The sequence below is a fragment of the Durio zibethinus genome, chromosome 18, assembly GCF_047325235.1.
Source record: "Durio zibethinus cultivar Kanyao isolate XHJ-2024 chromosome 18, ASM4732523v1, whole genome shotgun sequence".
NCBI classification, from domain to species: Eukaryota; Viridiplantae; Streptophyta; class Magnoliopsida; order Malvales; family Malvaceae; genus Durio; species Durio zibethinus.
The window spans coordinates 23,410,211-23,420,664 of NC_143179.1; the positions used below are offsets into that span (position 1 = coordinate 23,410,211).

Below are 10,454 nucleotides of genomic sequence, written 5' to 3' on the forward strand. Positions count from 1 at the left end.
TGCCGTGCAGTTGTCATAATCTCATATCTGAAAACATTGTATTACGTTACATTACTGAGGATCTGAAAAAATTTGTCATCATCAGATAATTATTAGAGGTGTAATCGAATCAAATCGAATAATAAAAAGTTTGAACTCAAATTCGACTCACAATTCGAGACTCGATACTCGATTCGCGCTCGATCGAATTTTATTTTTTAAGTTCGAATTCGATTCGTGATCGAATTCGAGCTACTCGAGCTCGTTCGATTAAACTCAATTAATATGTAAAAATAAATTCGATTCGTATACTCGACAAGAATTCTATTTTATGCTCGAACTCGAAATATTTTATTAATTAAAAAATAAAAATATATTTAAATATAAAAACTTGATTAAACTCGTGAACTACTCGAATCAGATATAAAAATACTCGAATTCGACTCGATCGATAAGTCGAACTACTCGAACTCGACTTGAAAATAATCGAACCAAATTCGAATTTTCTTCGAATCGAATCCGAATAACTTATGAGTATTAATATATCATTTACACCCCTACTCATAACTCCGAATTTTGAAATGAAAATGAAAAACTGGTGGCAGAAGTCAATAGAAACGATGTTCCTTGAAAAAAGTAAAGAGCCTCTATAAATCAGCCATATACAACTTTTCTTAAGAACAAAAGTACAACCAGCACTTATATTTCATATTCACTAAAAGATAAAAGGGCTTAAACTAAATGACGTACACTACTTTTTATATTAGAAACGAAAATCAAATACTACACTTGTTTAAAATTAAAACTGTGGCATGCCTAATTCGGGCCGCAGAGCAAAGCATAAAGTACCACACAGTGATTCACACTACGTTCAATTGCCTCTGGCTTAAATCCTAGTCACTCTCTCTCACCTCTTCACACAGAAGGTGGAGCAGACACCTTAAGTCCACTAGTCAACTTGTGCAAGTGGAACGCGTACAAACAACTGTCCATGAAGGGTTACCACCGCTGACGTTTGATGGGGGTCAATCCTCGAGGGCAAGCTGACAACCTAACACCAGAAAACAAAATTTTCAACAAGACGAAGGCTTAATAAATTAAATAACATGATAAAAAAGTTAAAAACGTTTATTAGAAAGGCAAAAATTTAAAAAAAAAAAAAAGGAGAAAAGGGAGGGGGGCAGAGAACAGTGGCATCACAGCCACAATAAAATTTCTTTTCCACATTTATAACGAATCTGACATGAATATTTTGGTGCTAGCTTCCGATCCAGCTATTGTCAACAGAAGTTGCAAAGTAACAACAGTGGTTTGATGATGTAGCAATGGTAGAAAGCATTGATGAAAGACTAGGGCAGTGGCATCACAGCACAATAAAATTAGATTTGAGTAAAAAATTTGGAAAACGTTCAAAGGGGTCGCAAACAGGAAACAAGTATATATTCAAATTATATTTTATATGAAATAAATGATTCAAGTCAACTTGAAAATCTTTCATTTTATATAATTATTATTTAGACCAATTAAATCTCATGGATGTGAAACTCACAGAAGAAAACAAAACATGGCATGCAATTATATTCATAATAATGAATACAGATTAAGACACAATGGAAAAAGTTTATTCTAGCTGATAATAAAGCAATTAGATCAATATTTTCCCTCCTATAATACTTGATTTTCTAGCTTCTTGTCTACCACACACCTTTTTGAATGGTGTAACACCCCAAGGATTATCTGGATGCTCAGGCTTGCCACTTATTACCAGGCGTCCTGCAGGATCAGATTGAACACGCACCTAAAGTTGCAAGATAACCATATAAGAAAAACTTCCATAGTGACTGCAGAAATTTAGTATTAACTTCATAGCCAGAAAAAAAAAGTTATAGCTAGTCTTATGATTCCATGATCAAAATCCATGAACAATGACTTAGCACTGTAGATAACATTCTCATCATATAACTATATAAAAGTTAGCTTTTAATAAAAAAGATAATTGTCATGAATGGAGAGTCAATTACTTAATATTTTCAATTTTATTTAATTTAACTTAATTCTAATCAAATTAATTAAATTACTATTTAATACTTAAATTTTGCTTTCAATTAATTTTAATTTTTAATTGATTTTATTTTAACTAAATTAATTACATTAACTCTTAATAGATTAAATCTCTCTCAATTAATTTTAATTTTTAATTTAATTTGATTTTAATTAAATTAATCACATTTATTTTTAATCTTACATAAATGTATAAAAGCGAAAGTCTTTGGTTAAAAAAAAATAATTATCCTATGTGGATATTTTTACAAATAGTCTCGAATAATTATCATGTATCCATTGTTTAATATCTTCAATTTGAGTTAATTTGATTTAATCTTAACCAAATTAATTGAATATATATTTACTATTTTAAAATTTTCTCTCAATTAATTTTAATTCTTAACAAATTTGATTCTAATCAAACTAATTACATTTACTTTTAATATATTAAATCTCTCTTAATTAATTTTAATTTTTAATTTAATTTGATTTTGATTAAATTAATCACATTTATTTTTAATAGATATATATCTCTTAATTAATTTTATTTACATTTTTTTTTTGCTTTTCAATACTATAAATATTATATAATAAAGGTTTAAATAAAAAAAAAAAACAATAATATTTGGTGATCCTTTTATAGAAAAACTATCCACGAGTATTAGTATATGAGTTGGGATTGATTTTCTTAGATCTTCCATTATTTAATTTTTTTTCATATTTCCTATGCTTCTAACTTAATTTTTTAATTTAAGACCTATTTCTCCATATATATATATTAATTGTTTTTTATGCAACTTAAGTATAAGATATTAAATGTTTATTTTAATTTTAATTTCATTCTATATATTAAAGTGTTTAAGGTTTATTTTATTTTAAAGCAAGTATTACATTTCATTTTGTTATTTCAACATTACATGACTCAAAATATATAAATTTTCAGTTGGTCATAAAGATAAAATCTTATCTTATAATTAAAAAATAATAATTATATTATATATAAATTTATTTATATCTTATATAAGTATATAAAATTCAAAATTTTTGACCAAATTAATTGTATTTATATTAATAACTTAAATTTCTCTTTCAATTAATTTAAATTCTTAATTTAATTTGATTTTGATTAAATTAATCACATTTATTTTTATTCTTATATAAATATATAAAAACTAAAATATTTGATAAAAAGAATAATTATCCTGTGAATAGTGTAATTTTTTTACAGATAAGCCTCGAATAATTATCATGTATCAATTACTTAATGTTTTTAATTTGAATTAATTTAATTCAATTTTTAATTAAATTAATTACATTTATATTTAATAGCTAAAATTTATCTCTCAATTAAATTTAATTCTTAATTAATTTGATTCCGATCAAATTAATTATTTTTATTTTTAATAGATTAAATCTCTTAATTAATTTTAATTCTTAATTTAATTTGATTTTACTTAAATTAATCACATTTATTTTTTAATAGCTTATATCTCTTTTAATTAATTTTATTTACTATTTTCTTAATTTTCAACACTATAAATAATATCTAATAAGGATTCAACCAAAATAAACAATAATACTATTCACGAGTATCTAGTATATGCGGATCGTCTAATTTTTTACATGCAATATCCTTAATTAATTGCCATGTATCCATTACTTAATGTCCTAAATTTGATTTAATTTGATTTGATTCTAAACAAATAAATAATATTTATATTTAATAACTTAAATTTCTTTTCAATTAATTGTAATTCTTAATTGATTTGATTTTAATTAAATTAATTACATTTACTCTTAATAGATTAGATCTCTTTCAGTTAATTTTAATTCTTAATTTAATTTGATTTTAATTAAATTAATCACATTTATTTTTAATTTTATATAAATATATAAAAACTAAAGTCTTTACATATAAATATTATTTATTATATAAAAGCTACATTTTATATAAATATTATATTACTCTAAATATATAAATTTTGAGTTGTTATAAATATAAAATATTTTTTTATAATTAAAAAAAATCTTATATTATATATAGACTTATTAATATGTTATATAAATATATAAAAATTAAAATTCTTAATTAAAAAGATAATGGTCCTACATGGATAATCTAATTTTTTAACATGTGAATACCTTTAATCAATTGCCAAGTATGCATTACTTAATATCTTCAATTTGATTTAATTTAATTTGATTTTGACTAAATTAATTGTATTTATATTTAATAGCTTAAATTTCTCTTTAAACTAAATTTAATTTTTAATTGATTTGGTTTTAACTAAATTAATTACATTTACTCTTAATGGATTAAATTTCTCTCAATTAATTTTAATTTTTAATTTAATTTGATTTTAATTAAATTAATCACATTTATTTTTAATCTTATATAAATATATACAAGCTAAAAGTCTTTGGCCAAAAAAATTATCTTATGTGGATAATATAATTTTTTGACAAATAACCTCAAATAATTATCATGTATCAATCAATTATTTAATATCATTAATTTGAGTTAATTTGATTTGATTTTAACCAAATTAATTGCATTTATATTTAATAACTTAAATTTATCTTTAAATTAATTTTAATTCGCTAATTAAATTAAGTAAATTTACTTTTAATAGATTAAATCTCTCTCAATTAATTTTAATTCTTAATTTATTCTTTACATTTATTTTTAATAATTTATATCTCTCTTAATTAATTAAATATAAATATTATCTTATAGGGGATCAACCAAACGAAACAATGATACTATACTAGAAGAGATCCTCCATTATTTAATCCTTTTTTTTTATATTTTAAGGCTTATCTCTCTCTCTCTATATATATATATATATATGTTAATTATTTTGTGCAACTTAAGTTTAAGGTATTGAATGTTTATTTTGATATTTTAATTTTAACTTCATTATATATGTTAAAAGTGCTTAAGGTTTATGTTATGTTCAAAACAGTTCGCCATTACATGACTTTAAATATATAAATTTTAAGTTATTCATAAAAATAAAATCTTATCTCATAATTAAAAAAAAAACACTTATATTATAAATAAACTTATGGATATATATACTCCAAAGTTTAAAACTAATAGCCAGTAAAATTACATGCTTAATAAATCTGCATTTTGGGTACTATTTGTAGAATTGATTCTATGTCATAAAAGAAAATAAAAACCATAATAGTTTTAGGGGTTTGTGTACTGACCTCCTCACGAAGAAGCCCCGGAACTAAAGCATAGACCTCAAAACAATCTTTCTGTAAAACCAAAAACAAGTCGAACTTTCAAAAAACCAGAAAGACATGTCATTTCTGAAGAGAAGGGGGATACAAACTTACAGTTTTCTGCACATTGATCTTAACCCAATCTGCAGGGGGTCCAATATCAACCACTGCTGTCTCCACACTAGCCAGTTAAGAAGAAAGTCAAAATATTGCGTCCAAAGAGGCTATTTTGTCTAAAACAAATTGTTAAAAGCTCATGGTAAAAACCCATAAAATATAACATGAATCTTAACTGTGCCTTAGATACTTTGGTAGTTGCAGCTTTGACAGCATGGTCCAAGTAAGATGGTTTCTTACGTTTAAGCAAACCTAAATTAATACACAAGAATCCAGCTTCATAAATCTTCTCAGCTTTAAAACAGCCAAACAAAATTTGGTTAAAGGACATACCCAGGCTTTTAAGCTGTTTTTCATGCTTTTGCAGAGGAATAGGATTCTTATCCTAAAAAAAGAAAAAAGAGGATAAATTGCCGTATATCATAATCAAAAGTACACATTAAAATGCACTGGACAAGGAGAAGCACAGTTCTTCTTTTCCTCTTTTTCCCTCTTTATGGAAGAAATGGAAAAAAAAAGAGACAAGTTGCAAGCTTGATTTGCAAACACACCTTAATTATTGGGTCACTGACTTCACCATTACGGAAATGGCGTTGTGAGTGCCAACCCTGCATAGCACGTGCAGCTGCATCCCTTCGTGCTCTACCTGATCCTGAAGCCTAATTACAAGCAGCACCAAAAAGAATGTTGGAAGGGATAACTAAGAAAGACAAACCGCAAAAATCTATTCTAATTAGAGATGAAAAATGTAAAACGCTTTGCAAAGTACCCATACAACTTTTAAGCAGACAAGGTCAAGAGAACATGATAAATGAAGTTGAATATGTTTAACACGCATAAACCTACCATAATCTAAATCCATATCTTTTTTTTTTTTTTAAATGATAGTAGAAAGATAGTTCTTATTACCTGATTAACAACATTCATAGGCTCTGATTGGGAAGCAACAGGTATATTAAGCTCACCCCCGCATGTCTTATGCCTTTCATAATCAAGGAGTGCCTAAAGAAGCACAAAAACTATAAACAAGAAAAAGGTACAGCATGGAATAGAACTGTCTCGAGTACATGAAGGAAACAAGGCATAAAACCCAATTTTGAATAGAATACACATGAATCACAAAGTAAATTACTGTGCCACACAGCCACTTATGACATAACATATAGGGCCAAGCTCTGTCACTAATAAGGCACTCCAATTGATGTACCAGTAAGGCACCAGGAAGATATTGAAAGGAAGTTGATGCAAGATGGAAACCTGATAAAACATATAGGAAGGGCAAGGACAACAATGCAAATATTATATGACAAGATTTTAAAGCTGAACTTGCTTAGCTAGATGGCATTCTAATGCTGCCACCTAAGTAAAAAATCCTACCACTTAAGGGGAATGTTGGCTGATCATCATCAGGATGCTTGCTGCCACTTAATAGAGGACCCATCCATCATACAAGGACATTATGAAGATGCTAGCTGTCTTCTAATCTTGTCTATAGCAGGGCTGCCTAAGCCATTATCTACTTGCTATCATTTAATCATGATTATAAAACGCTGCCTAAACCTTGGCTGTCTATATATTTGGGAGATTTGTGTGTGCTCAGGAGTGTCATGTGGAGAGAAGTTAATTAACTTTGACTGTTGAATGTGTGATGCATTCTTAGGGACTGATTCCTTAATCCTAAGTGTGTTTTCTGAATTTATTGTCTTCCTTGATTTCAGTTTTCATACTTCACCTAAATTCCCTTTGTTTTCCCCTTCTTAATTTTCATATTGTTTATGTTCACATATCAACAAAGTTTTTAAGTTTTGTTCTTTCTATTGTTATTGTTTGAACCTAAACTTTAAGTCCTAAATCAGCCTCTATCTAGTCTAAGTGTGCTGTTTATAAAGATCCTACACAAGAAGTTAAGTCCCTTTTTTCCCAATTTTTATCTTTTAATTCTATGCAACTTAATTTGGACAGCTTAGAGAACACTGTAACTAAAGATGCAGAGCCATGTCTGAATGTTAACAAACACAAAATGAGATGCAATACTATTCCTAAGCATGCATGATCCATACTGTAAAATACCTTCTCATAGAAACCACGAAATGTCCATGAAACAGTGGTGCAGGTCCTGCACAAATTCAAACAGAAAATGCATAAATATCATTGATCCTTTGAGGCGGGAGGAGAGAGAAAAAGAGAGAACTTAATATAGCAAATGTAAAATTTTTACTTCATAATGAGCAACATTTGTCCTTAAGAACTACAGTTCATAAATGATTTTAAAACATAATTGATTGAACCACATTATCAATTTCTTAAACAAGGAAATTTGCATATACAATCTAAAAAAACAATATTGAAAGTAAACATGCATCTTCTTCCTTACTTTGGGGGCTTGAATGATTCTCCCACTTGCCGCCACAATTTACATGAAGTTACCTATCCACAGTCAAAAGTGTTTTATATCACATTTGCAGCAGGAAAAAATGCATATAAAGAGTTCAATTTACAAAATATAGTCATCAGAGCAATCCACACGATAAACAGTGAAATAAGATATATACTACTTGGCTTAACAGAAGTTCTTTAAAAATGGGTACATGTGTGTGTATGTTCCCAAAAAGCAAAAACTTATTTGTCTAGAAATGTAATATTTGTGAGTAATTCAGAAATTTAACATAAAACAATAAAGATCTTGCATAATTACAGGATAAAATGTAATGTTATAAAAGAGTGTTCTATTCGGAAGGATTTACACCCAAATAAAATAGTCATAACAAGATTATTGACTAGCATTCCACTGTAACAGCATATTAAAAAAGTATGCTCATACAAAATGCCAAACAATATCCAAATAGAAAAGAAATATGGGGGAGTTGGGGGGAGGATGGATTGGAGCCAAGACTGAATGTTTCAAACACATGGTAAAACAAATTTATTCCACTTGGAATTACTAAAAATATGGAAATTGCCAGCTCCAATCATACTGCATTCCTTAATATGGACAACCTAAAACCATAAACAATTAATAGAAGTAGACTAGCATAACACGTGAAAATTATAAAATTTAATTGAAATCAAGGCAAAACACGACATACCTTGTCATAGCCACCCAATTTAGTAACAGCTCTCCACAACCTTATCCCCGTAAAAGGTGAAAAATATCAGTCAAATAGAAATTTCCCAACAAATCATAATTGCAAATAGAAAACAATAATGCTAGTACAAAAAAACTTACTTGAGGCAATTGAGTCCTTCACCATAAAATTTAGGAGGCTTAAATTCCATGCCCCTCTCTTTGAAGAAATTTTCCAGTTGCTTCATGAAGACCAATTGCTCGTCTTCTGTTCCTGAGTCATTGCCATCAGAAAAATGAACATCATCCAAGAGAAATGAGAGCTCGGAATTTCTGTTCCCGTTAACAGGGGGTGTAGTTAAGTCCAGCTTATTGACCTCATTCTTCAAATCTTCCCCCCTCTTCTGCACCAATTTCATATCAGAAAGTGATGGAAAAGGTATAAGCGGTTGAAGTTCGTTAGGGCAGGTGGGTACTGGGTCACCAGCATTATTAGTTTTACTCTGAAGTAATGCAGAAGAAGTTTCAGTTTTGGCATTAGCAGTGAGTTTAGTGGGTGAGACAAAGGAGGTTTCAGTTTTAAAAACAGTTGTGGCTTCAGCGATTTGAATATGATTGGAGGAAGGGGAGTCGCTTTTAGCATCTGTAGGCGTCTTGAAATCAGAAATAGCAGAGGATTTAGATTTCACATTACTTGAGACTTCGGTAGCAGACTTCAGTGAAGGTTGTTGACTATGGACAGGAAGAAAGCTCGCAGAGTGCTGAGGTGGAGTAGAAAGTGGTTGTATGTTGTTATCAGCACTGGCATTCCCAGTGGGAGAGGTTATTGAGTAAGCCTCCAAAGGCACGGAGGAAGGAGAAGAAGGATGTTGCTGAAGCTGTGCATTAACAGGATGGCCTCCATCGTTCGTCTCGGAAGCTCCTGGAACAGCTAGCTCGGCCTCCTTGTTTTCATTTTCCTTGGTATCACTTATCTTGGATTCCATTAATGATAGGTTGAAAACTCTTCCTGCACTTCCATTATCCATATTTAGTTTTAAGAAAAAATGGAACAAAAAAGTTTGTGAATTAACAACTGAGGAGTCCTCTTTTTCAAGGAAGCCAATCACTTAATTGAGGAAACCATAAACCATTGATGAGGTGACGCAAATAATCCCTAACAAGAAAATGAATGGGAATGGGAATGGGAATGACCGCCAAACTACAGGAAAAAAGGCTCAACTTTGGTATCTATGGTTGATTCTCTTAGAACTTAAAAGGTGAATAAATCAAAATAAAAGTTCCAAAAACAATAAAGAAGCTTTACGATTTTATTGCATAAAGAAAATGCAATTATTAAATAGGAAAAGAACAACGAGGATGAAAGAGAGACTTGCCTGCTTTCAAAATGAAGAAACGAATCTTGAACCCTAAGTCTAATTAAACCCTAAAATATCCTAATTATCTTCTGTTTTTGCAGAGATTCAATTCAAAGTCGAAATACATATAGTAAAACGAAAGAAAGACAAAACAAGACAAGACAATACCCAGAGTTTCCTTCTTCAATTTCTATTTACTACTACTAGAGTTGGATAATTGTTTAATCACGCATCCCTTCAGGTGGCGTTACTTCTTTCTTCATCGTGTTCTGGGTTCTGCTCTGTCTTTGGACTTTGGAGCTTCGATGCCAGAACTTCATGCCCACGTGTACAATAAAAAGTTGTTAATTATACCACTTCTGTGACTGCGAGCACTTCATTTCTCGGACCTTTAAGCTCCTCTTGGCCCAACCCAATAGTGGCCCTTAAATAAAAGTTTAGCCATAACATTAATAAGGAATTTTTTTTTTTTTTTTAATTTGGAAGAGAAGGTTAGAATCCCCTATAGCCAGTAGCCACACTTAATTGGATGTAACAAAGTTAGTAACTTTCTAATTTAAGCATCATTAAAATAAAATATATTATTGATTTAGGGTCAAATTATTGGATAAGTTCATGTACTTTAATCAAAAACAAAATTTATTTTTTTATAATAAGTT

At 29.1% G+C, this 10,454-nt stretch overlaps 1 protein-coding gene across 4 annotated transcripts; it reads right to left on the reverse strand.

The window, feature by feature from the left end:
• Positions 1–602: 602 nt before the first annotated feature.
• Positions 603–10,119, reverse strand: LOC111300154 (AT-rich interactive domain-containing protein 3-like). 4 transcript variants are annotated; one of them, XM_089748073.1, is made up of 14 exons: positions 9,964–10,119; positions 9,132–9,446; positions 8,600–8,711; positions 8,460–8,499; positions 7,748–7,800; positions 7,444–7,489; positions 6,283–6,375; positions 5,925–6,032; positions 5,707–5,758; positions 5,550–5,625; positions 5,371–5,437; positions 5,239–5,289; positions 1,685–1,777; positions 603–1,030 (listed from the first exon to the last, which is right to left on the reverse strand). In XM_089748073.1, the coding sequence occupies exons 2-14, from the start codon at positions 9,421–9,423 to the stop codon at positions 929–931; spliced, it is 1,185 nt and encodes a 394-aa protein (XP_089604199.1). In that variant the 5' UTR covers positions 9,424–9,446; positions 9,964–10,119; the 3' UTR covers positions 603–928. The 4 variants fall into 4 exon arrangements, with proteins under 4 accessions (XP_089604199.1, XP_022751549.1, XP_022751548.1 ...); XM_022895814.2 differs by having other exon boundaries at positions 8,600–9,446; XM_022895813.2 differs by having other exon boundaries at positions 8,600–9,446; positions 9,814–10,119.
• Positions 10,120–10,454: the final 335 nt, after the last annotated feature.

Excerpts from the sequence above, each read along its gene's own strand:
- LOC111300154 (XM_022895814.2), bottom strand. The coding sequence starts at position 9,423 with ATGGAATCCAAGATAAGTGATACCAAGGAAAATGAAAACAAGGAGGCC. Across the intron at positions 7,801-8,459 it reads AATTGGGTGGCTATGACAAG|GTAACTTCATGTAAATTGTG; the intron begins GTATGTCGTGTT and ends GACTGTGGATAG. Across the intron at positions 5,626-5,706 it reads AAAACAGCTTAAAAGCCTGG|GTTTGCTTAAACGTAAGAAA; the intron begins GTATGTCCTTTA and ends GTATTAATTTAG.